A 26,928-nucleotide genomic window follows, 5' to 3' on the forward strand; every position below is an offset into this window, starting at 1 on the left:
GTCGTGGCTCCTTACTCCCCGCCCTTTCTCTTCCCGGTTTTCTTCTCAGTGGCGGGGCCCGGATAGTGGCAGCTTCCGGTAGGAGCGCCGTGAAGCGCGACCTGGTCTCTGCTCCTTGTCATGTCCTACGGTCCCTTAGACATGTATCGGAATCCCGGGCCCTCGGGGCCCCAGCTCCGGGACTTCAACAGCATCATCCAGACGTGCAGTGGCAACATCCAGCGGATCAGTCAAGCCAGTGAGCGAAGGGACCCAGCTGGGGGGAGGGAGGGTGGCGACCAGAGGGACAGGCCTGGGTGAGGTTGCCAAGACGCGGAGCCCGGTCCCGGCGGCAGCCAAGGCCACAGCCGGGGCCGCCGTGAGCCTCCACTCCGGGCGCGGCGAGCTGCTTCCTCGGGTGGGTCAGGCTCGGGCCCTTCAGGTCCACACCCCTATCTTGAGCGTTGTGAGTTCACCGTGTTGGGTCAACAGAGCTGAGTTGACAGCCCGAGGGTGGGAGGGAGCGTGTGTCATCTCCAGGACTGTGAACAACAGTCTTGACTTGGCGCAGTGGTCAGCTGAATTTTTCCTGTCATCGCCACCTCCCCACCCACCTCGCTTTCCACAGTCTGGATCAGGCTTACTTGCTGGTTGAGACTTTGGGTTCCTATTCTGCCCAGCGGTCGGGTCGTCGGACATCAGCAACTTTCAATTAAGGGAAGTGGCGAATGCGTGTGTTTAATACACTGTGCTTCCTGTAATTAATTTGGAAATCAGAGTCAATGACTGGTATTTAAAGGGTGGGAGGACTCCTGTTTTATTACAGAGGATGCACCGGGAACATTTTTTAAATTCACATTGTCTTTTGTAGCAAAGAAGTTTTTAAAATTTTGAGCATGAGGATTTCATTTTCTGTCTCGGATCTGGTACACGGAGACGCTTGGCTCCAAGTGCTTACTGAGTCCCTGCTTTCCTTGAACCTCATTCTGCACCATAGGAGCCTAAGGTTGTAGCTGAGAGACAAATACAGGCTGTCTCAGGGGACTCAGAAGCGGCCTAGAGCCTCGTAAACAGAACAGAAGAGGCTTTGCTTTAAAAAATGGTGATGGCCATCCGGGTTATTATTGTGTTTTTGTGAGCTTAGCTATACCCTGATAAAAGGTAGGGTCAGTTCTGAATTACAGTTATGTCCTAAACTTTAAAGCATAAGCTATCGCTTTGCTTTTATTTTATTTTGTTTTTGAGACAGAATTTCTCTGTAACTCTGACTGTCCTGGAACTCACTCTGTTCCAGGCTGGCCTTGAACTCAGAGATCCTTCTGTCTTCCGAGTGCTGGGATTAAAGATGTGCACCACCAAGCCCAGCTTGTCCCTTTTCTTTTAGATCTAAGTGTAAATTGTAGAATTTGAGAGGTGGGGTTTCAGTGGGAAGGGTTAGGACTGGGTGTTTGGAGGTAGGAAGAATATTCGGCTTGTTAAACTCAGATATTAGGAACACAATAATGTGATCGGTGATTAGAAAAATATGGTACTTGGTGTTCCAATTCCCTTTTGTCAAGTAGCCGTACTACAGGTTAGATCAGCAAATCCCAGTTCAAGGGGCAGACAAGGAGGCTCAGGGGTAAGTGCTTGCTATGCAAGCCTGACGGCCTGCTTTGTGTCCCCCGGCATGGAAAGGTGGAGGGGGCAAACTAACTCCACAAAGTTTTACTCTGGCCTCACACTCTCTTCCCTCGCATGCACAGTGTGTGTGTTTGCTTTAGTTTGTGTGTATGTTCCACATAGCGTACACCCAATAATAATAAATAAAAAACTATTTAATCTCAGCACTCGGGAGGCAGAGGCAAGCAGATCTGAGTTCGAGGCCAGCCTGGTCTACAGAGTGAGTTTCAGATCAGCCAGGGCTTCACAGAGAAACCTTGTCTTGAAAAAAAAAAATCAAAAAAAAAAAAGAAAAAAAAGAAAGAAAATTTGTTTCAAGACTGAAATTTTTTTCTCATAAAGACTAAACCTAATTTAAATGTCTTTCTATGGAATATTCTGTATTTGAGTATTGAACTGTGTAGTAGGCATAGGGACTGGCATAGATTCTTTTAACAGCAAATTTGTGTTTACTTAAATTAGATTTGAAGCTGTGCATAGTGGTACATACTTACAGCATTTGAGAGAGTGAGACAGGAGGATTGCCATGACTTAGAGGCACATCTAAACTGCATAATGAGTTCAAGGCAAGCTTGGGCCACATAGTGAGACCCTTTTCAAAAGGAAAAAGGGAGAGAGGGAAGGGGGAACCGGGAAAAGCCAAAACTTAGGTGTGATGAGTCAGGCCTATAATCCCAGCTCTCAGGAGGCTGAGGCAAGACAGTTTCCATGAGTTCAAGGCCAGCCTGAGCTATAGAGTGAGTCTTAAAACCAAACAACAAAAAAAGGTGTGTGTCTTGGGGGGAATAGAAATGGTGTCATTGTGGTAGATACTGATTTAGCTGTTGATTAGGCATTGGACTCAAGGGGATCATTAGAGTCAACAATTAATGTTACTAGCTAGTGTTTAAGTACGTAGTGTACTACTCGGCATGAAAAGTACTTTGTATGTGATATCTTTTTTTTTTCTTTCTTTTTTTCAAGACTGAGTTTCTCTGAGTAACCCTAGCTGTCCTGGAACTCACTCTGCAGACCAGGCTAGCCTTGAACTCAGAGATTCACCTGCCTCTGCCTTCTGAGTGCTGAGATTAAAGGCTGTGTCACTACCACCTGGAAGATACTTATGATATCTTAATTCATGACAGTCCTGCAAAATAGTTACAAATATCCCTAGCCTATGGGTTAGGAAACGGACTGAGGAAGGTTATAAAATTGAACAGCAGATTGTGTGTATGTTGTGTGTGTGCGCTCTGAAGCTGTGGATTCTTTTCTTGTAACATGTTCCTCTTTCCTACTAGGGTGTTAGCTTGTTTGAGGTAGGAAACATGGCTTATTCATCCTATGTTTTACTAATTACCGCAGTCTGAAACATAGGATGGGTTTATTCATTCAGGGCCCGGCGAGCGTTCTTTGAGCGCTGCTGTTGACTGGCGACGGAGCAGAGAGCGAGGTGCTGCCGGTGCTGTGTGGATGGTTGCGTGCATCTGTGTGTGAGCATATAAATAATACCAAGTAGTAGCAGGTGCATAAAGGAAAGAAAGTGGAGAAGGGAGAAGGGATGGGTGGTAAGCTGGTGGGGACGGCCTCTGAGGAGACGATGTTGGCAGGAGCAGATACCAGATTGGAGGGAGCGTTGTGAGCAGTGGAGGAAGGTTGTGTGTGCTGAGGGCAAATCCAAGGACTTTGATGTGACAAAGACTAGCAAGGAGGCAGGTGTGGCTGGGTTAAAGAGAGGGAGCAGAGTAGGAAAAGAAGCCAGAGAGGTAGGCAGGGATCGGGCCACACAGAATCTTGAAACTTCCTGATTGTAGGTGAAAGTCATGGCCAGCACACCAAGCACTTGCTGAGAATGGGCACTCAAAAGCACATACCCACTCGCCCATGGAAACCTGAGAGTGGCTGTTCCTCTTTTTCTGAACTGTTCAACCACAGTTTTGGGTTTGAGGTTGTGGAGCACATCAGCCTAAAACAGGGCAGCCTGCTTGGTGGGGTAAAGGTGCAGCTCAGGATGCCGCCCAGTATGGGCGGTTCTACAGTACATGCTGGGTGGGTGGGTGAGGGAAACTTCTTGACTCCGCCTCCTCAGTACTGAAGGGTCGAGACAGATGTTACTGGGGCAAAGGTAGGAAAAAACCCAAAGAGCTTTACAGTCAACTCTTGAAGAACAGCATTTCTTTCCTTATGTGGCTGATTTCTTTTATTTATTTGTTTTAAGATAGTGTCTGTGTAGACCAGGCTGGCCTGGAACTCACAGACACTCCCCAGTGCTGGGACTAAAGTCATGCACCACTACACTCAGCCTGAACTTTACTTATTTGTTTGTTTGTTTGCTTGTTATCTATTTATTTATTTATGCATGCCTAAACTTTTTTTAAAAAATTGTTAAAATTGGGGCTGGAAATATGCCTCATTGGTTAAGAGTGTTTGTTGTTCTTGTAGAGGACCTGGGTCTAGTTCCCAGCACCCACAGCCACTGTGCACACAGATGGTACACAGTCATACATGTGGGCAGAATAATCATATAGTTAAATATTAAAAAAAAGATTGTAGAAAAATCATTGTTATTATTTGAGGTAGCGTGTCACTTGTAGCTCCTGCCATCCTCCTGGGTGTCTTCCAGCATCAGCTTCCTGAGCAGGAGGATTATAGATAGAGGTACTGACCTCAACTCTGAGATGCTTTTTTGTTTTGGTTTGATTTTTTCAAAACAGTTTCTTTTTGTAGCCCTGGCTGTCCTGGTACCTGCTCTGTGGGGCAGGCTGGCCTTGAACTCAGAGATCTGCTGGCCTCAGCCTCCTGAGTGGTCGGAATAAAGGGTGTGCCACCATGCCAGGTTCTGTTTTGTTTACTCAAAAACTAAGAAACTTTTGAGTGTTTAAATGTTTGTGAACTAAGTTTGGATTTTCCCTTGGCTTCTTACCAGTTTTGTAAGTGGTTTCCTCACTCATGGTCTTTATTTCGTAGGGTTTGAGGACTGACTGAGATAACCATGTAAAGTACTAAACCAGTGTCTCCTACAAAGTGGGCGTCGGTAATCCTCACCCTTGGAGTCAGGAGTTCAAGGCCAGCCTCAGCTACTTAGCAAGTGTGAGATCAGCCTGGCTACATGAGACCTGTCTCAAGATGACAAACAGTACCTGCTCCCCACCTAGTGAATACTAATATGTTTTTTGTCATTTGGTTCCTTTTCCTTAAACATAACAAGCAATTTTCCCTCACAGTTTAATATCTACTTATAGTCTGTATTCCTTAACTAAGCCAAACTTTTTGACCTTGTCACTAGAGCAATACTACTTCTGTGGGATGAAGGACCATGCATTATACATTTCTCTGTAGACAGTGCCTGGCTCAGCAGTGGGTGTGTTGGCATTCAGTATGTACTTAATTGATTTTTATCATTGCTAAGTACATTTTTCTTGGTCCCGAGTTTGATATTAATAGCAATCCTTAGTTGAGTGTTTTTATGTGCCAGTCAGTATTCTAAAGTTAGCCTCTGTTATCTCATCCCACATCAGCCATATGAAGCTTCCCTTGGTGCCCCTACTTCTTAGGGGAGGAAGCAGGGACAGAAAGCTGTCGTCATTTCCTCTAGACCACTCAGCTAGGAAGTGGCAGAACCAAGAATCAAACACTGGTAGTCTTGCTGGACATAGTGGTCCACACCTGCAATTCTGTCACTTGAGGGGCAGAGTCCAGAGGATCACCACATTGAATTCAAGGCCAGCCTGGGCTACAGAGCTATTTCTAGGCTATGCAGGACTACTACTCCCCACCTTCTGAGTGCTGGCTGACGGCACAAGTGTGCTGCTGTCCTCAGCTGCTGCATTTTTTGTTTAGTTTTATTTACTTATTTGTTCTTCTGAGACGGAGTCTTGATTGTGTGACCCTGGCTGGCCTGGAACTCACTATGTAGACCAAGCTCACCTTGAACACACAGAGGTCCGCCAGCCTCTGCCTCCTGAGATTAAGCTTGTGCCAATATGCCTAGCTTGTATTTTGCATTTGACAAGATTGAGAAAGTCACAGGGCTGGGTGGTCTCTCACACCTCTAATCCCAGCACTTGGTAGGCAGAGGCAGGTGGATCTCTGAGTTCAAGGCTAACCTGGTCTACAGAGTGAGTTCTAGGACAGCCAAGGTTACACAGAGAAACTCTGTCTCGAATAAGCAAAGCACAGGTAGACTATCTCTGAGCCACATATTTGGGTTGCAGAAAAATTTCATGGTTACCCACTGTCCTTCTGGGACTAAAGCTGTTTCACTGTTGCTGACTTTGGAGATCATTTAGTAGTCAATAGTAGCAATGTCTAATGGGAGAGTTGAGGGTGTAACTCAGTTGGTACAGTACTTGCCCCACATGCACAGATCCTCAGGTTTAATCTGTGGCAACACAAAAATTTGGGCATGGTAGCCCATGCCTGTGAGGACTCCACGTGGAGGCAGGAAGATCAGAAGTTCAAGGTCATCCTCAGTTATGTGTGGAAGCCAGTCTTAGCTAAGTAGAGCAAACTACAAGATTTAATGAGAAAAAGTGAAACTCTACACACATTACACATAGTAAGTATTTAATAAAAATTAGTTCAATCTGGATATAATCTGAAGTGGTGAAAAAGGGGCCCAGTAGAACAAGTTCTGCACATCTAGTTAATGGCTAAGTCTCCTTAGTCCTGATTTACCTTAATTCACATCTTCCTCCTTAATGTGAATGCCATAAAGTTGAAGGGAAGCGACTGACTCCGCTGGTATCCTTGTACCCACTGAGTGCCTGGTCTCCAGTAAGTACAGAGGCATAGTCCCAGAAATGGGAGGGCACTGGGGAAGGGAGCAGGTTAGAGCAAGGACACCAGCCTGTCTGGAGTTAGGTTAGGGCACTGTCAGATAAGCAGGGTAGGGCAAAGTGGAACCCCAGAAAATCCAGACCAACCCTGTGTGACTGCATTCTATTTCCTTTAGGAGTCAGCTCTTTGAGAGCTACTCTGTGTGACTCAAAGCATGCAGCCATCGGAACCAGCCCTGCATTTGAATTCTAGTTACGGCATGCTGTTTATAACCCATCAGGGGCTTGCCATTTAATTAAAATCTCATTATAATTGCACAAGGTCCTCCATACCTGGCTTCCCACTACCTCTTTGGCGAACACTTTTATCTCTGCTCACTCAGCTCAGGCCATACCACACCATTGACTCTTGTTTTGAGGACTTTGCTCTAGTTAATTACTCTCTTTGCCTGGAATACCTCCTCTCCATAGGCGCCTTGCTTCCTCTTGCATTTTCTTTAGATCTGTGATCATTGTCTCCTTATCTGGCCAGCAGATGTGAGTGACTTCCCCTTGCCTACTCCTTCCCCTTCACTTGAATTTTTGTTTTGGTAGGAATCTCACCTCCTAGTATGTGTTTATTATCCACCCTTAAGAACTTAAATTTCCTGAAGTAAGGGCTGTCTGGGGTCTAGGACAGTGTGGAGTAGGTGCTGTCCTCTGGACGAACAAGTCAGTGGTAGTCTACTTTTGAGCGTCTGTTGGCGGAGGCTGTTCGTTCCTTCCCAGCCGCCCGAACTTGAAATAATCACTCAGAAACCGTATTATTTGCAATACTGTTAGGCCAATAGCTTAAGCATATTTCTGGCTAATTCTTTTTTTAAAATATTTATTTATTATGTATACAATATTCTGTCTGCAGGCCAGAAGAGGGCACCAGACCCCATTACAGATGGTTGTGAGCCACTATGTGGTTGCTGAGAATTGAACTCAGGACCTTTGGAAGATCAGGCAATGCTCTTAACCGCTGAGCCATCTCTCCAGCCCCCTTCTGGCTAATTCTTATATTTTAAATTAACCCATTTCTATTCATCTGTGTAAGTTCCGTCCCTGGCATCTGTGATCAATCAATTGTAAACACCAGCTGGCGTGGTGGTGCAGCCTTTAATCCCGGCATTTAGGAGGCAGAGGCAGGTGAATCTCGAATTCAAGGCAGCCTGGTCTACACAGTGAATTCCAGGATAGCCAGAACTACCAGAGAAACCCTGTCTTGAAAAGCCAAACCAAACAAACAAAATTAGTTGTAAACCAAACAACAAGAGTAGTCAATTAATAAGTTCTGTTCTTTAGATAGCATGAGTTAGCATGTGTAAGGTCCTGGGTTCCCAAGGAGACAGACAGACATACACTACACACACACACACAACTTGCAACTATCCTCCAACTTAGTAAATCTTCCCTGACCTTCCCTGACAACCAAAGAAAGAAAATAGAAAGCAAGGCAAGAAGAAATCAAGGGCTCTGTCTCTTGCAGAGACTAGTGAGAGACAGGAACAGTAAGGTTTCTGCAGATCAGTACTGACACAGGCCCTCTTGCTAGGCCTAGACCCCTTCTCTCCTGGGCCAGGCCAGGAGATTGGATGTGGAGAATTAAAACATGAACTTTCCCAGACTACCAGATACCTAGGAAAAGGAAGGGGCTGAGGATATTTGACTGTGATGCCATCTAGGAAAGAATGCTCTATGTGCCTGGGATTGAGTAATTTACTGTGTCACTTACTGTGTGCGCACAGATAAGATATGTGTATTGCCTGCCTCGTATATCTATTTCAGACCATTGCTATAGAAGTTAGAGGGTGTGTGCACAACGTAATCAAGTATTTAACACTAGAAGAACTTAGTAAGTGTTCACCTGCTGCTAAAATAAATGTTCATTGTCTTTCTTAAAAACATTTTCTGTTTGTTTTTTTTAAGCTAGTTTGTATTGTTAGATACATTTTCATTGTTGTTGTTTTTGAGACAGAATCTGATGTATTCCAGACTGGCTTTGAACTTCCTACATATCCTTGGGTACCTCTGAACTTAAAGTCATGCACCACTCTTGGCTTGTTTTTTTTTTTTTTTTTTTTAAAGCAGTGCTGAGGATTGAACCCAGGTCTTCATACAAGCTGGACAAGCTCCCTATCAAGTAAACTGCATCCCTAGCCCCATGGATTAAAATTGCTTGTTGCAGGCTACTATAGTGACTCACACTTGGAATGTCAAGAAAAATGTGATTTTTGAAAAAAAAAAAAAAAAAAAAAAGAATCAGGAGTCCTCCCACCAGACCATGTATTCTCTCCCTCATGATCCATTTGGATCACTGCAAATCATTTTTCTTTATTTATGGTTGGAAATCCAACTAGACAAAATCATCAGGAGTCTGACTCATAGGCTGTTAAGGCAGGAAGATAGAAAGCTTGAGGCCAGCCTAGGCTGCAGGTTGAGACTGTCTCAAAAAAACAAGTCAGAAGATGTTGCAGATTGCTGTAGCTCTGAGGCTCTTTCAGAGGTAGTGAGTGTTTCCTTCCCTTTCTTGTGCTACTGGGATGGAACCCCAGGCTTTGGGTACATGCACTTCCAATCCACAGTCCTAAGGGGGTTGAACATTAGTGTCATGGGACATTGAGAAGAATTGGTCAGTTCTTTGGAGACAACAAACCAAACCACCTCTGTTATACTTGGGAAGGAGAAGGGTGCTCCTGGGAAGCTCTGTGGAGGATCGTGTCTGTCAGGATTCTGGTCTTAGCCTGGTTCCTGTTAGTTGCATGCGTGTGGGCTATGGGGCAACCAGTGCTCTGATAAGTAGGATGCTTATGATGAATGTGTTTATTTTTTAAAATAAATTTCCTCCCTTCTTTCTAGCTGCTCAGATAAAGAATTTGATGAGCCAACTTGGAACTAAGCAAGACTCAAGCAAGCTCCAGGAAAATTTGTGAGTAGCTTCCCAAGAAGCCTGAGTTTTGTGCAGGCCTTTGAGAACATAGTGTCTGCCCACTTCAGGTCTGTGAGGTCAGAACAGGGGGCAGTGGGTCAGGTGGTAATAGCTGAATCTGGAAGAGGGGAGCAAAGTGTATTAATGGATCCAGATTTCTCCTGCCTTGAACTGCATCTTTTCTTCCCTTGCTCAGGTTTGCAGAGTAATTTAGGGAGTTAGAGAAGGAACTCTTCTACTCCGAAGTTGCTCTAGGAGCCATATCGTGTCCCTGTATTGACGACCCTCCTGTTGACACAAGACTCTGACGATTTAGTCTAGGTGATTTCCAGCTCTAAATGAAAAAAGTTCATCCTCAGTGATGGCGAGGAACCACGCAAGAGAAAAGAAATGGTCTGGTGGGAAAACTGAATTTTTTTAAAACTCATATTTTTCTTGACTTTATTTTTGCTTCTAGTCTTAGGGCTGGAGAGATGGCTCCGTGGTTAAGAGCATTGGCTGCTCTTCCAGAGGACCCAGTTCAATTCCCAGCACTGACATTGTGGCTCACAACTGTCTATAGCTTCATTTCCACAGGATCCAGCTCTCTTTTCTGGCCTCTGTGGGCACTGCTTGCGTGTAGTGCAGAGGTATACATGCAGGCAAATCACCCATATACATAAAATAATAAAGTAAAAATTTTATTCTTTAGGGACAACAGGATGGTTCAGCAAGTAAAGAATAGAGCTTGCCATCAAGCCGGGGATCTGAGTTTGATTGTTGTAATTTACATAGTGGAAGGAGAACTCTTTAACTCTGGAAAGTTGTTTTCTAATGTCAGCATGTCCCACATGCATCCTGGCACACCTGTACCCACATGCACACACACAATAAACAAATAAAATGTCATTTTTTAAAAAGTTCTGGTATATGTGTGTGTGTGTGTTTGTGTGTGTGCATGTGTGTGTATATATATGTATATATGTGCATACACATACACACACACACACACACACACACAGATGCATACATGCCCCTCGCACTTCCCCCAAGACAAGATCTCAGGCTAACCTCAAACTCAACAGAGATCCGCCTCCCTTTGCCTCCTTAGTGCTGGGATTAAAGGAGCGCACCACCAGATTCTCTATCTTTAAAGTCTGCTGAGCAGTCTTGTTTGTTTCCTCTCAATGCTGTGAAGTGAGAGAGTGAGTGACTGCTATCACAGGATGCTATTCTAGGGAGAGGTGACATGTCTGCATATGCTAGTATTTCTGGGACGGTCTGGCTTCTGATGGACTCCTTCTGTTGTCTCTCTTGTTTTCTAATCCTAGGTGTCTGCTTGCAGTGAAAAAGACGGTGTGCTGGCCTAGTCATCAAGGCTGCTGCAGCAGTAGATCATAGACTAGATAGTTCATAAACAAGCAAAATTTGTTTCTCTCATAGTTCTCCAGGCTGAAGGGTTGAAGATCAAGACTCTGGCAGATATGGTGTCTAACGAGGACCCTCTTTTTCATAGATAACATTTAGTTTTTGTTATCCTTTTGAAATGGTCTCACTATTAGCCCCAGCTGCCCTGGAACTTACTGTGTGGATCAGGCTAGTCTCCTGGAGATGTACCTGCTTCTGCCACCTGAGTGCTGGGATTGAATAAGTTCACCCCGTGCTAGGCAACTGATGCTTTCTCATTATGTCCTCACTTGGTGGAACCGGTAAAGCCGGCAGTTCTCTGGTGCTTTGTAGGAGGCATTGATCCGTTCATGAAAGGCCATACAGGCTCATCCCTTTCTAGTCCTACCTCCTAATAACATCACTGAGTTCAGACCATAGCATGTGCCTTCTCTGTCACCTTTTAAAACCTTCATAGGAATAGCCAGATGATGGGAAGAACTTTTTATTTTATCTATTTTTTATTTCTATAGTATCACTTTTACATTTCATGTTCTTCCCTCTTGAATTTCTTTTTCCTTCCTTCCATCCACCCATCCACAATGTTGCAGAGGTTGGCCTCAAACTGTTGGACTCAAATGTTCCTCCTATACCAGCCTCAGAGGAGCTGGGACTAGTGGTGAAAGCCACTGTGCCCAGCACCCAGCTTCTCTCTGGGTGGTTTTTGGTTGTTACTTTTTATGGTGCTAGAGATTGAGCCCAGTATCTTACACAAGGGGCAAGTGCTCTAAATGGCATAGGGCGATGTTTTGGAGGAAAGAGCTTAGACAGTCAGGTATAACAAGCAAGGAAGGGAATCTAAGGATAAATCTGCAAAAGAATCAGCTTTTAAGCAAGAGCTTGGAAATAGATCTTTGGGATTTTTTTTCTAGGTACATAGGAGCTATTCTTGCAGTACATGCTTCATCTAACCATGGACTGTTTAGGTACTGAAGATGCAGAGCTCCTGGGAAACCAGTGGGGATTCTAAGTGAGCTCAGTGTGTTAAAGCTGTTAGGTTTGGGTGTAGGTAGTGATTATTCCTATGTTTGTATCAGAATACTGTCATACTTTTCTTCCCAAACTCTGAGATTCCTTATCTATGCTTCCTCCAGCAGGTATCATTGAGCATCTTTCTGCTCAGTGGAACTGCTTCAGTAATGGGGAAGGCCTTAAAGTGGGTTTGTGAGCATAGGCATTGAAGCGCCTGTTTGAATGGCCCTTCGCTCCTTGCACTGGGAGCCCCCGAACACAAAGGAATGGTAGTAGACGAGAGCTCTCAGGAAGCCATGGCGTCCTGACTCTGTCTTTTCTCTTTCAGGCAACAGTTGCAGCACTCCACAAATCAGCTCGCCAAGGAGACAAATGAGTTGCTGAAGGAATTGGGGTCCTTGCCCCTACCCTTGTCTGCGTCAGAGCAGGTTGGTATTTTCTATTTTGTTTGTTGATAGAAAAGGACTTTGCTCTGATAGAGTAGTAGTGTGTGGAACAAAAGCTAGGAGGGCTTTTGTTTTGAACCGTGATTTCCTTACCACATGCTGTAGTTTCTTTTCTGTTGCCCTGATAAAATACTACAACAAGAAGCAGCCAATGGGAGGCTTTTTTTTTTTAAGTTCACAATTCCAGCTTACAGTCTATTATTATGGGAAAATCAAGGTAGCAGGAACTTGAAGCAGCTAACCACACCTCAGCCACGGTCAGAGGAGAGAGAAATGAGTGCATGCGTGCTTGTTCTTTTCTGCATGCTGCGCTCAGCTCTGTTTCACCGCTATTACACAGTTCATGATCTCCTGCCTAGGGAATGGCGCTGCCTACAGTGGTGGATCCTCCTGCACTAAGCCATTTAATTAAGGTAGCCTCCCAATGCAAAAAGTTTCTCATTGAGACTCTTTTCCCAAGTAATTATAGGTTGTGTAACAATGACCATTAAAGTTGCTTCGCTACCTGTACAGAGAGGTAGCATGACTCTTGTGGCAATAATGTATGTGTGAGGTGTAGCAGGGTGCCTGGCATTCAGCATGTCCTTAGTGTGTGGTGGCTACTGCTGTTATTGATAACATATTACAATGTATTTTGCCAAAGAAGAATCTCAGTGTTTGCATCTCCCTGGGGTTTGGTATCAGCTACACTTGCAGGGTCCTTAGTTTGTTTCGTGCCTCATATCTATATTTCTAATTAAACATCTTTCATATTTTGCAGTCACTTCTGTATCTCACCAAACATCACCCATAGGTCTCAGGATAAAGGAATGCTCAGGGAAGAATTCTCTTTTCTGTCTGGAGATGTTCTGTAGTTGAGTGCTTGCATACAGTGCAAATATAGCCTTAGGTTTGATCCCCAGCATTACTGGGGCATCCTAGTGAATGAGTGAAGCATAAATCTAATTAATCTTATCAATAAAAAATCAGGAGTCAGAAATTGGGGTAAAAATCTGAAAGATTAGAGAAGCAGGGGAGCAGCCACAGTTGCTTCTACTTCAGTTCCTCCATCTAAAAGGGCTGAGATTTTTCTCTGAGTCCCGCCTTACCACTTCCTACATGCTATCTACCTTCAGTCCTCCAAACCTCTATGGTTAACTAGAGGCTGGCTCTGCCCTCTGACTCCAAGAAAGCTTTATTAGTCAGAACACAATTGAAAATATCACACAAATGTCCTCTGGTCATCTCTGTTTACTTATGCTTATACTTCAGTGATGGGCCTGTCTCCCTTCCTTCCAGCTTCTCCAGCTTGCTTCCAAATCATCCCTTTACTTCCCCAGCTGTGCACTGAAGAAGTACACATTTGCCAGTGCTGATCACTTTCATAGTAATGCAAAAGGAGTCTAAAGGCCTAGTGCAGGCAGAGTATTATAAGTACTTAAGAATTAAATAGTAGTCCAGGCAAAGTATAAATAGAAAGTTAAGTCTGCTACCAAAAAATTTCAACTAATGTGTTCCAAAGCCAAAGCCAAATATATTTTTGGATTATGAATGCTCTTACTCCCTTCCATTAGCCTGAATCATTAAGAATACAAAATAGAGCTACAAACATGCTCTCCTCAGTGAAATATAATTCCGTTTCTCTCCTGTTGTGCTGACTTCTCTTTGTCTTTTCCATATCTACTCCGGCTCAGCCTCATCACTCATCTTTTCCCCAGTGCCCATACGCTAACCATACATCTGCTTTCTGTCGGTGGCCAGCTCCTGGTTTGGGTTTGTTTTCTTGCTTGCTAGTTTGTTTGTTTGGTTTTGGTTTTGGTTTTGGTTTTGGTTTTGGTTTTGGTTTTTGAGCTTCCTTCTTTCAAGGCAGTATTTCTCTATGTAGCCCGTTTGCTCTAGAATTTGTGACAATTCTTCATCTCTGCCTCCCCACTGCTGACTTCTAAGAGCACCTGGCTTTTTTGTTTTCCCTGATCCTCTCACTCACCCTGTCTCTTCCGAAACCAACTTTTCCACGATGCTCTGTAGTTCTGTGCCCCAGCTCTAATGGTGCCCGAGATGAGTTTCAGCCTTCTTCACTGTTTCATCCTTGAAGCTGGCCCACTCCAAAGTTCTGCTGTTGACTCTCATTTCTTCACCCCGTCCGTCCTTCCTCGGGAGCCCCACTTACAGACTTCAGTACTGCCCTTGTAATTGTGGCACCCAGATAGCTCCTCAGATTTAGCTCCAAAGCCTTCAGGTATTTGATTGTACTGCCAGCTGTTGTTGCCAATACCTCTTCTGTTCTCTCCAACTTCTTTGTGGTGCTGGGAATGGAATCCAGAGCCTTGCGTATGCTAGATATCTGATCTACCACTGAGCTGTATCTCCAACCCTTGGCATCTCCTCTTGAATATACTTCCTCCCTGTAAAGTGTAGTAATAGTGGTCTTCTGAATTCCTCATTCAAACCTAGGAGATGAGTTGTTTGGCTCTACCTATCATCATAGAAATAGTTTACACATAAGGACTGGGTGCATAAAGCTCAATGGTAGAGCACTTAGCTGGCATATGCAAGGTCTTCGGTTCTATCCCTAGCACAGGAAGAAAATAAATGTGTCTTTTGATCTAATCCCTAAAAGGGAAAGAAATTCTAAAGGGGGAAAAGATGTATCTGTTTTAGAGTCAAGTATAAATTACCATTACAATGGGACTCATTTTAGCTTTAGTTATAGTGATTTAAAACTGGCAACAGTGGAAGGAATGTTTACATAAAATGTACTAAAAACAAGTTCATAAAATGTATGTAATAATAAAGTTCATAATTATAAAGAGTATAGTAAGGCAGAAGGTATTTATGATATATCTTAAAAATGGCATTTTGGCACTGAGGGTAACTTAGTGGTAGAGTGGTTGCTTGGCATGTATAAGGCCATGTGTTTGACCCAGTGAGTTTTTATTTATTTGTTTGTTTATTGGTCTCTCTGTATAGTCCTGGGTGTCCTGGGTAACTCATTGTATAGACCAGGCTGGCCTTGAACTCACAGAGATCCTCTTGCCTTTTCCTCCTGAGTGCTGGGATCAAAGGCGTGCACCGTCATCCCTTGCTTCAGTAATTTTAGGTGGCAAGGTTGGGGGTGATACTCCATCCCTTCTTACAGCAGTCCTCCCATCTTTGCCTCCTGAGTGCTGGGATTACAGCCCACAGAATTTTGGGGGTGGGGTGGAACACTTGTTTCTTTGTTTGAGACAAAGTCTCACTGTGTAACTCTGGTTGGCCTGGAACTGACTTTGTAGACCAGGCTGGCCTTGCACTCACAGAGGTTCACCTGCCTCTGCCTCCCAAGTGTTGGGATTAAAGGCATGGGCCACTGTGCTGGTTATACTGTTTTTAATGCAAAGATTAAAATCCCAGAAAGAAGAAAATCCTCACCTAAACTTGCTTTCAAGTGTTGCCATCGCCTTCTCAGGTTTGAAATCTGAGTCATTCTTGATTTTACCCCTCTTCCTCCATCTCTAAGTCATAATGTTTCTTAAATTCCTCTTTGTGATCCAATTACTGCCATTATATCCTCCTACCCATTAAACCTAGATTGTTGCAGTAAGTTTTTTTTACTTCTTCCTATTCCAGCTGGCATGCCATCACAGTCTAATTTCTCTAAGTTAATAGGTTGTGTTACCTGCTCAGTTGCCATTGCTCTGTTCCTTAGAGGTGACTCTTGAATGTACTTGATTGACATTTAGAACTGGCTAGTTAGTCTTTCCTGCTTTTCCAGTCTTAGCTTCTCTTTGGATCCAACCAAACTACCCCTTTTTTTTTTTTTAAAGTGTTGCTATTTTCTACCATTATGATGTGGGAAATAAGCTATTTTAAAAATACAATATTTAAGTCAGGCTTGCTGGTGCACACCTTTAACCCCAACACCATGTCACTGCCACAGCTTTCTGTGTCCTTGTACCGTGGGGGAAGACTGGGACGCTGTTCCCTGTCCAGGTCTGGCCCAGCGCAGGCCTCTTTATTTGTACATTTTGAGAGATATGAGTACGCTTAGTGAAGGTCGCCTGAGGTAAGGTGGTTTTTAAGTTCTTGAAAAATTTGAAACTCAGAAAAGCTGTAAGAGAAAGTAGTGATGGTTTCCAGGTAAGCTAGTAACTCAGTATAAAGGAGTAGAGTTTCCCAAAAAAAAAATAGTCCCTTTAGTCCAGTCTGAACGCAAAGGCCTTTACTATACATTTAGATTTCCCAGGCAACAAGTATTCCAAACTGCAGTTCCTTTTGAGCTTTGAGATCAATGACACCTTGTTCTCGGGTTTGTTGGTGTGCTTTGACCTGATCCATAGGGTTAACCCGGGATTTGGTTTAGGGAGGAGCAAGTTTACTAACTTAAGAAAGAGCCTATTTTGTAATAATTTTTAAACTTTGAAATCTCTTAGGTGTATAATTGTGTTTTTTAATGGGTATTAAAACCAAGTGATTCCAAGTTTGTTTGAAATTTCAAGTTCTTGCTTGATTTCTTCAGCGCCAGCAGAGGCTGCAGAAGGAGCGTCTCATGAATGACTTCTCGTCAGCCTTGAACAATTTCCAGGCCGTGCAGAGAAGGGTGTCTGAGAAGGAGAAAGAAAGTATCGCCAGAGCAAGAGCTGGATCTCGTCTTTCTGTGAGTTCATTCCCAAGAGAAGGCCGTTGTAAGCTCAGAGTCTCCCCCAGGCATTTTCCCCTTCCAACCACTGGCCCTGTTCACTCTGCACCAAATGAGAGTCACCAGCCTTGTCCTGGGCAGAATGCTTTGTCCTTGGGTCTGCACTGAGGCAGACTTGCATGCATCCATTTCCTACTCAAGACAGATTTTCATAGTCCTGTGTCATCTTATAATGCTGTTAGAGTGGAGGGATGTCACTCTTTGGTCCTATAGCTATGGCTCCCCGTGTTTTGTGTGTTTCTGGCATGGTTTTGGATAACAGCAGCGATAATGCCATCTGCTTTCTAGGCAGAAGACAGGCAAAGAGAAGAGCAGCTCGTCTCATTTGACAGGTAAAGAATCATTCATCATCCAGCCTGCTGGGTAGTTATTGCCAGTCTACACCTTTGTACCTATTATTATCATCATTTTTTATGTTTATGGGGCTATCGCTTGCATGTAATTTTATGCACCTTGTGAATGCCTGGTAACTACAGAGGCCAGAAGAGAGCTTCGGATCCCTTGGAACTGGAGTTTCAGATGGTTGTGAGTTACCATGTAGGTGCTGATTCAAACCTGGTCCTCAACACGAGTAACCAGTGCTCTTGACAGTTGAGCCATCTCTCTCCAGCCTCTTTGTGACTGTTTTCACTTTTTAAAAAAATCAGAGCTGCGCATAAATGGTGCACAACTCCTTTAATTCCAGCACTCAGGAGGCAGAGGCAGGAGGATCTCTGAGTTTGAGGCCAGCCTGGTCTACAGAGTGAGTTCCAGGACAGTTAGGGCTACACAGTGAAACCCTGTCTCAAAAAAATGAAAAAGTTAAAAAGGTCAGGGAGTTGAGCCAGGCACAGTAATGCATTCCTATAACCCCAGCACTTTGGGGATGAGGCAGGAGGATCAAGAGAGTTGGAGGATAGTCTACCCTACAGGGCTTGACACTCAAGTAAGTAAATGAGTAAATAAATAGAGAGACGACACAGTGGTTAAGAACACTGACTACTTTTGCAGAGGACCAGGGTTTAGTTCCCAGTACTCATATAGAGGCTCACAGCTGTCTAGTCCAGTTCCAGTGGATCCAATGCTATCTATCTTCTAGCTACCAGCCTGGTGCACATATGGTATACATACATACATGCAGACAAAAAAAAGAAAAGTAAAAGACAGCTGGATATTGGACTGCAGAGATAGCTGAGCAGTTAAGAGCACTGGCTATCTTACAGAACACTGGGGTTCAATTCCTATAACCTACATGGTGGCTCACAACTCTCTGCACCTTCAGTGCCAGGAGAACGCTTGCCCTCTTCTGGCTTCCTTGGGCATGGTACCTTCAGGCTAGCCAGGGCTATATAGTGATCTGTCTCCAAAGAATAGGGAAAAGGATTACATAGGAACTCACTATATAGACCATATCTGTTAATTTGGAACTTAAGTGGCTTGTCACATATATGTATTAATCTCTCCCACTACATTGTGGGTGAAGAACAGGCTTTATTATATAGGTGAAGTATGATTTATACATATTGTTGAAAAAATGCACAAGGGCTAGAAAGATGGCTTAGTGGGCAAATGCACATGCTGCCAAGGCTGGCAGCCTGGATGTCACATGGCAACATCCTAGAGGTTGTCCTCTGACCTCCACTGGCTTGTACGTGCACATGCACGCGCGCACACACATTAAAACAAATGTACTGGGCATGGTGGCACATGCCCAAGGCAAGCAGGTCTCTGGGTTCAAGACTGTGGTCTATTTACTGCATCTATGTAATACCCCCGATTTTTGGGGACAGGTTACTATGTAGCCCTCACTGGCCTAAAGCTCGCTTTGCAAACCAGGCTGGCCCTTAAATCAAGGAGATCCGCCTGCCTCTGCCTCCTGAGTACTGGAATTAAAAGCATGTACCACCACACCAAGCCTATACATGTAATGATTTTTTTTTAATTTATTTTATTTTTATTTTATGTACCTTGGTGTTTTGTCTGTATGTATGTATGCATGAGAGTGTCGGATCTCTTGGAACTGTAGTTACTGTTACAGACATTTGTGAGCTGCCCATGTGAGTGCTGGGAATTGAACCTATGTCCTCTGGAAGAGCAGCCCGTGCTCTTAACCTCTGAGTCATCTCTCCAGACCATAATGACCATAATGATACTTTTTTTTTAAAAGAGTCAGAAACTATATAATATTGAATTTTTCAAGTTATTTTTAATAAGTAGCATACTTTTCTTCTAAGTACCTGAAAAAAAATCAAGTTGCAAACATTTCCATTAGCCTTTAGTTTGGTTTTCTGTGGAGTAGTGTCTGTCCTAAAAGAGTCTCAAGAAGTTCCTAGGAACCAGATGTGCTCCTCACAGGTGAGTTGCTGAAACCCTGTTTGATGGCAGAGTCTACTGTCCTCCACTTTTCCTCCATTCACTGACTGCCCCTGGACGCAGCTTGTGCTCTGGGCGTGCCCTGGAGAGCTGGGTCAATGCACTTCGAGTTTAAACCTCTGGATACTTCCCTCGTCTAGTAAGTCCTAGCAAGACTGCAAAAGACTTTTCCACCGCCCCTAAGTGGAAAAGGGATGGAGTCCTGTCCTTCATAATTCTGCGGAAATTTTATTTTCTTTGTATCGCATCCTTGTCTCTGGAGAGGAAGTATGGCCCTCAGGGATTTTGTATTGCTAGCAGAAGAGTTGGCTCCTGGGTAATGTCTGTCTAGGTCCTGCTGTCAGCAGAGATGTAGTTATGTCTCCTCGTACCTTAGAGAGAAGGAACCAACTGGAGTACTTGTCTCTCTGTAGCCATGAGGAGTGGAACCAGATGCAGAGCCAGGAGGATGAGGCAGCCATCACTGAACAAGACCTGGAACTTATTAAAGAGAGGGAAACGGCGATTCGGCAGTTGGAGGTAAGAGGCAGGTTGTGGCTTTTGTTTGGCTTGGGTATCTGCAGCTGTTTGGAGATTTTTTGCTGGATTAGTATGAAAAGGGCTGGATTGAGTCTTTGTGTCCTTTGTATTATCTATCAGTTTAGTTATGGCAAAATTGAACTACTGCTATGTGCTGCTGGCCTGGGCTTTCAGGAGCACTCAGATGCTTCCTCAAACTTCACTTTGTGCATGGTCTCTGGGAGAGACACATGCATAGAAAACAACAAGGCAGACGATACTGTGTTACTTCCTGGAACTTTCCCCATTTCTGCAACAGTCTTCCGGTTAACCAGGGTTCTGTGGCAGACACTCCTTCCAGTAGTCTGAACGGCCCAGCAGAAAGGCGGGCCAAAGCTCTTGCTCTGTTTTTTTTTTACATTATGAAGTCCAATTCTGGGGCTGAAGAGATGGCTCAGTGGTTATGAACACTGGTGGTTCTTCCAGAGGACCCAAATTCAATTCCCAGCACCTATATGGCAGCTTACAACTGTCTGTAACTCCAGTTCCAGTGTACGTGACACCCTTATATAGACATGCATGCAGGCAAAACACCAGTGCACATGGAAGGAATGGAGGGAGGGAGGGAGGAAGGAAGGAAGGAAAGAGAAGGAAGATGAATTCTAGTTCCAAGTGTAGCTCTTGTCACTTCAGTGGGTCACAGTTGGAGCCATTTTTGATGTGGTGTTGAGGAGAGTTCTGTAGACTGTTCTTGGCTCCTTGAACTCCATCATGATCAAGGCAACATATAAAAACATTTTTCTTAAAAGCTGTTAAAGGTATGCTCATAAGGAGTGGTGGTTTGAATGTGTATTGTCTTTTGGTGGAATGTGTAGGAAGGATTAGGAGATGTGGTTTAAACTTTTAAATTTTTAGAATTTAGTTTATTTTTTATTTTTATGTTTATGAGTGCTCTTAGGGATGAGAAGAAGAGGTCAGATTCCCTGGGATTAGAGTTCTGGGTGATTGTGAGCTGCCATGTGTGTGCTGGGAACTGAACTGGGTCCTCTGCAAGAGCAACAAGTGCTCTTTACTGCTGATCCTTCTCTCCAGGCCCTAAAAGAAAGCATTTAATTGGGTGCTTTCTTACAGTGTCAAATGGTGAGTCGATAAGCATCATGGCGGGAGCATGGCAGTAGGCGAGGAGGCATGCCATTGTGGCAGTAGCTGAGAGCTCTGATCAGTGGGTTGGAGGCAAGGAGAGAGTGAGACTGGGCCTGGTGTGGACTTTTGGAACTTCAAAAGTCACCCCCGAGTGAAACACCTCCTAATCCTTCCTGAATAGCCCACCAACTGGGGCAGTGCCTTTTCAAACCACCACAGTTAGCTTACCCTTAACAGTCTGATCCATTGCTCTTCTGCCTGATGTGTGCCAGGCCATGGCTATTACCTGTGAGTAAGCAAAAACCTGACCGTGGAGAATCTTATTTCCAGCACAGCCAGGGAAAGTATACAGTTGAGACCACCAAGCTGACCTGCCATTAGACTTTCCCAGTCAGAACAGCAGGCTTGCAAACGATGTCGTCCTGTCACCATCTAAATGACATCCAAATGACAATCGAATCCTCACAGAGACCCAGCTTCAGCCCTGGGGGAAACCAGCTCCTGGACTGTTTGTCTTCCATATCTTCCCAGGCAGCACAGTTCTACAGAGGCCGTTTGAGTTCTCTAGTCCAAAGTCCTGGTGATAATGACATTGGCGTGCTCCACGTAGAGCTGTCACACTGAGATTGTGTCCACTTGAGCCCTCCAGTTCAGGCTTGATCCAATGTAGGATCTTACTAGTTCTCAGGTAACGTGTGCAATTAATATTGCTTGACAGGTGGGTCTCATGCCATATGTTCTACAGTATGAAGCAGCAATAGATAGTTTTCTGTTAGTGGGAAAGCTGTAAAACACATTGATATGTTAATCTTTAGGGAAGGAAAGGAAAGAAATCTTCTAGCATGTTGCTTAATGTGAGTTAATTTTTTTTTTGGTCTTCCTTAGGCTGACATTTTGGATGTCAATCAGATATTTAAAGATTTAGCCATGATGATCCATGACCAAGGTGACCTGATCGGTACGTACTAATTAATACCTCTAACCTTGGGGTGAGCACAAAGGTCAATAAGGTGGACTTAAAATTTAGTAATCTCTCTTTTTTTAAGTTACTGAATTCATTTTCTTATAGAGTTAACTGTAGAGGTCAAAGATCTGTCAGCACCCCAGCTTTTAGCTCCAAACTCTTGCAGGATTATGGGGTTAGCAACTTTTGAGGCAGAGTTTCTCTGTAACTTTGGAGACTGTCCTAGAACTTGCTCTGTAGACCAGGGTGGCCTCAAATTCGCAAAGATCCACCTGCCTCTGCCTCCTGAGTGCTGGGATTAAAGGTGTGCACCACCACCACCCAGCGGGGTTAGTAACTTTTAAAAGCTTTTTAATATAGCAGTAATCTCAAGTTTACAAAAAGCTGCAAAATAAAAACAATACAAGGAATCTTTTATTTCCCTACCCAGAATTTTCCTGGTTAATAGCATTTTGCTCCACTTCCTTAGTGATGTCCCCCAACCATGTGTAGAGATGCATAAATGTGTGTATGCATGTTCTACCCACAACCATGTGAAGAAATGCATAAATGTGTGTATATGCATGCCCTCCTACCCCCAGCCATGTGTAGAGATGCATAAATGTGTCCCACCCACATAGAAGATTTTTTTTTTGAGCCCTGTATAGGTGAATCACATTCTTAGTAACCTCTTGCTATTCAATATTTCAGTGTTTATGAAGAATGGGGATGTTCTCTTATCAAGTTACCAATAACCGCAGCACTCAGGTGGAGGGTCAGGAGTTCAAGGACAGCGTCAGCTATGTGGCCTGTTGCTGAGACTGTTGAGGCCATCTTAGGCTATATGAGAACCTATCTCAAAAAATTAAATGAAAAAAGTAAATTTTAATTTCATGATTGGGTGATAATAGTGAAACTAAGATCTTGGCATCAAATCTGTTCCGAGGGGCTGGAGAGAGGGTGCAGCAGCTAAGAACAGTAGCTGCTCTCCCAGCTCCTACACAGCAGCTCATGCTCATCCCTAAGTTCAGTTCTAAGGGGTCCAGGCCCTCTTCCAGGCTCTAGACGTGCACACAGCACACAGACATACATACAGATTAAAACACCCACATGTGTTTAAAAAAAGAAGGGGATTGTTTTGTTTGCAGTATTGAAATTTCTGAATGTGCTGAAATGTGCACTGTATTTTTTACAGATAGCATAGAAGCCAATGTGGAAAGCTCAGAAGTGCATGTGGAAAGAGCCACTGATCAGCTGCAAAGAGCTGCTTATTATCAGGTAAAAGTCTGTACCCAAGAAAGTCCCTCTGTGCTGTAGACTCACTGAACAACTAGGCTGTGTTGACACACTGCAGGCAGTTGCAGCCCTTTGCCTGGGTTTAAGCTGGAGGCAGGCAGTCGTAATTTGCAGCCCCAGTCCCATTTTTAGTATTTATCTTTGCAGCCAGATCACCAACACTATCAAAGCTTGAATAACTTATACAGAAGTTGTAAGAATGCAAAATTAGTCTCATGAGCTAGCTTGATGCCTAAATCTAGCATGATGCTAATCTTACACTGTAAACAGCTGGGCTGTTATTGGGGGAGTAGGAGCTACAGGGAAAGTGGAGCTTCAGAGACACCTTACGCTGAATGCTGGCTCAGAGCATGGACGGCTTAGAATCAACTGTGGCAGTTCTTTGTAAACAGGCTTAACCATATGGAGCTGTGCCTATGAAGGGGGTTCTTCTGTCTTTTTGACTTCATGAATCATTTTGGGTTTTTTGTTTGTTTGCTTGTTTGTTTGTTTTATGAGATAGGGTCTCACTGTGTAGACCTGACTGGCCTGGAGCTCACAGAGATCATCCTGCTTCAGCTTCCCAAGTGCTGGGATTAAAGTCATGTGACACTGCACCCAGCTCTTTTTCTGAGTCTGTAACTCAGGTTTTAGATATGGAAAATGAAGTCCTCATTCTCCCTCATTTGGTGTTGCATGGTTCTTTAAAAGTAGCTTTCATTTTAGTCATTTCTGTATTACTGGGCTATTCCTGTGGCAGCTGTATTTTATCTGTTAATATGCTTGAGGAAGTTGTGTTTTTTTTTAAAGATTTATTTATTTATTATGTATACAACATTCTGCCTCCATGTATGCCTGCAGGCCAGAAGAGGGCGCCAGATCTCATTACAGATGGTTGTGAGCCACCATGTGGTTGCTATGAATTTAACTTGGGACCTCTGGAAAAGCAGCCAGTGCTCTTAACCACTGAGCCATCTCTCCAGCTCCAGAAGTTGTGTTTTGTAATATTTTCTTGAAAAGCGATAACTTTAGTTTACAGCAGTAAAGAAGTAATCACTTCTACTCAGTGTTGTGTTATGTGGGAATTAAGAGAGGTTGGTGAGGCTACAGCAGAAAAGGAGAGTTTGTGCTAAATGTTAAATGAGAAAAACTTCAAACGTATGGTATGATCCAGTTATAACAAACATATAACAAACCAATAGTGTGCATAGATGAGCGAGCAGAAGGAACACAAGCCTTTAACTCAGCATCAAGAGGCAGAGGCAGTAGATCTCTGTAGATTAAGCTAACATAGCCTATAGAGAGAGCTTCAGCCAGCCAAGCCTACATAGTAAGACCCTATCTCAAAAACAAACAAAACACCAGAGAAATAGAACCATGTTAACAGTCTCATCTAAAAAAAAAAAAAACAACTTTTTTTTTCTACTGCCTTTATGTTTTACGGTGAACATACTATTTGTGCTAGGTGTAGTTATAATACTCAGGGCCTCGGGAGAAGGCTCAGTGGTTAAAGCAAATAAGAGGTCTGACTTCCAAACCCTCAGACCCTTGTAATTCCAGCCATGGATGGTAGGGGGGGATCTAGGAGCAAGCTTGCTAGTGTGAAACAGGTCAGATGAGCAGATGACACCGAGAGCAGAGGCGTAGCTCCTCTGCGAGACTGTGTGCGAGCAGTTTAACTTGGCCTACTGCTGAGAACTGATGGCTTGGGATTTTGAAGATGTTTGCATATTTATGCGTGGTAAGAGTTAATTATAGACTGGGGATGTGGCTCGGTAGTAGAGCACGTACATACCTAGTGTGTACAAGGACCTGGTTCAATCCCAGCAGGGAAGTATGAAAATGTTATTATGAATTCAAGGAGGCAGATTATGATGCACTCTTGGAATCTTAGCTATAAAAATTTTTACTTGTTTCATGAGTGTCTTTAAATATTTCTTTCCTCAGAAAAAATCTCGCAAGAAGATGTGCATCCTCGCGCTTGTCCTGTCAGTAATTCTCACAGTCTTGGGAGTGGTTATCTGGTTTGCTTCTAAGTGAGGTGTGCTTGCCTCAGAGCCTTCTCCTGCTGAGTTGTTTCCAAGAGCAAGTGCTCGAGGGAGTCTTGCCAGAACAAACTGACCACAGAAGAGATCGTGAACCAGAGTGTCCTGTGATAATTTAGCTAGAAACTAACTACTAACTAGTCCTTGGAATTAGTGACCCATGGAGACAGTATTTATCAATTTATGCATACATCCTATTGATTTCTCAGATACGGAATTAACTATGTGTAGTTTCCTTTCTCTTGTATTTTGATTGCCCTGTATCCCAAGTGTTTATTGACAGTTCCATTGTGGATGTTCTTTTTGACAGGCGACACTACAGTCTTATAATATTGGATTTTTTTTTTGTACATATACAAACTTTACCTTTTTTTGATCATCTTGAGATAAATTTCCTTCTGGAGCCAGCCTATTGAGATCTGAGAAACTGTACAATATGCAATTTTTATTTAACATTTTGATTTGAGTTTCCGGGGGGATCTGATCTCTGTTTTTGCAAGATTTTGGCACTATGTGTAACTGGGGAGTAAGAACCCTGCACCTGTGACTGCAGAGGAAATGGGAAGAGCCTGTCTGTCAGAGTGGGCCCATTGCCAGGGTGTGTATGAAAGTCTGGGTTTAAGTTAAATTGACTTGATTGTCTGCTGGTGTTTACAGAGTCCATCCCTGCACACTAAGTCACCCACTCCTGTTGTAAAGAGATTCGTTTCATTAACACTGTTATAAGCAGATGGGCCCTCTTCCGCCTGTCTACACAAAAAGGGAGAATTAGGCACAGCATGATTTTGGACAGCCGATAGGAATTGTTTGGAATGACTGTCCTGTCGTTCACTTGTGGCTTACATTCCGGTGAGTGATAAATGTTGCTGTCATAGGCTGACCCAAGCCTGGTAAAGGTTACCTGGCTTTGATGGCAAGATTTTAAAATTTAAACTAAAGTGGGGTTTAAAACTTAGGTCTGTGAACCTACTGATAAAGCAAAGAAAAGGTTCATTTTTGTAAATAATACTGGTTTAGTGATGTTAGACTTAGCCTAATTTATGAACAAGAGATCAAACTCTGCATAGTTTTAGACAAAAACAGTTTTAATAAAAGGTTGCTGTCTTGTAATATAAATGTTGTCCACTGCCCTTTTTCACAGGCCTAGAACAGGTAGAGAGAGAGTAATTGGTTTAGGCATTCAGATAAATGTGAATCGAGGCCGAAAACGCCAGCTCATCCTTCAGTGCACTGGAGGACTTGGCTACTGTTGGTATATTTATGTTTATTTCTTCTCTTCCTCTTAATGTTACTTAATCTTGTTCTACACTAATGTGATCCGTAGGGAAATAAGGGCCCAAATACGTAAGTTTCTTTGCACTTTTGCACCATCCCGCCTACTTCATATAAATAAACATTTAAAAGCTTTTGTAGTTATTTTTTGAGTTAACGTCCTAATGATGTAGGTAACATGCTGCCATGAGAACGCAGCCCAGCAAGGAAACCGGAGAACAGGTAAGGATTGGCTCGGCAGTGGAACAGGCAAGCCAGGACAGAGAGCAAACTGTGGTTTGCACATACCTCTAATCCAAGAACCTGAGTGGGGGCTGGAGAGATAGCTCAGAGGTTAAGAGTACTGACTGCTCTTCCAGAGGTCCTGAGTTCAATTCCCAGCAACCACATGGTGGCTCATAGCCATCTGTAATGAGATCTGGTGCCCTCTTTTGGCCAGCAAGCATACAGACAGACAGAACACTGTATACATAGTAAATAAATATTTTTTAAAAAAAAAAGAACCTGAGGGGACAAGACAGGAAGGTTGTGAGTTCAAGGCCAGGCTGGGGT

At 43.7% G+C, this 26,928-nt stretch overlaps 1 protein-coding gene across 1 annotated transcript; it reads left to right on the forward strand.

Moving 5' to 3' along the window:
- The first annotated feature begins 9 nt into the window (after window positions 1–9).
- Window positions 10–26,510, forward strand: Stx12 (syntaxin 12). The gene is made up of 9 exons (XM_048434133.3): window positions 10–238; window positions 9,279–9,348; window positions 12,074–12,173; window positions 16,669–16,806; window positions 17,137–17,180; window positions 19,614–19,719; window positions 21,727–21,799; window positions 22,980–23,062; window positions 25,007–26,510. Exons 1-9 carry the CDS (start codon window positions 121–123, stop codon window positions 25,097–25,099), a joined length of 825 nt encoding a protein of 274 aa, XP_048290090.1. The 5' UTR covers window positions 10–120; the 3' UTR covers window positions 25,100–26,510.
- Window positions 26,511–26,928: the final 418 nt, after the last annotated feature.

Source organism: Myodes glareolus, chromosome 3, assembly GCF_982192425.1.
Source record: "Myodes glareolus chromosome 3, mMyoGla1.1, whole genome shotgun sequence".
NCBI lineage: Eukaryota > Metazoa > Chordata > Mammalia > Rodentia > Cricetidae > Myodes > Myodes glareolus.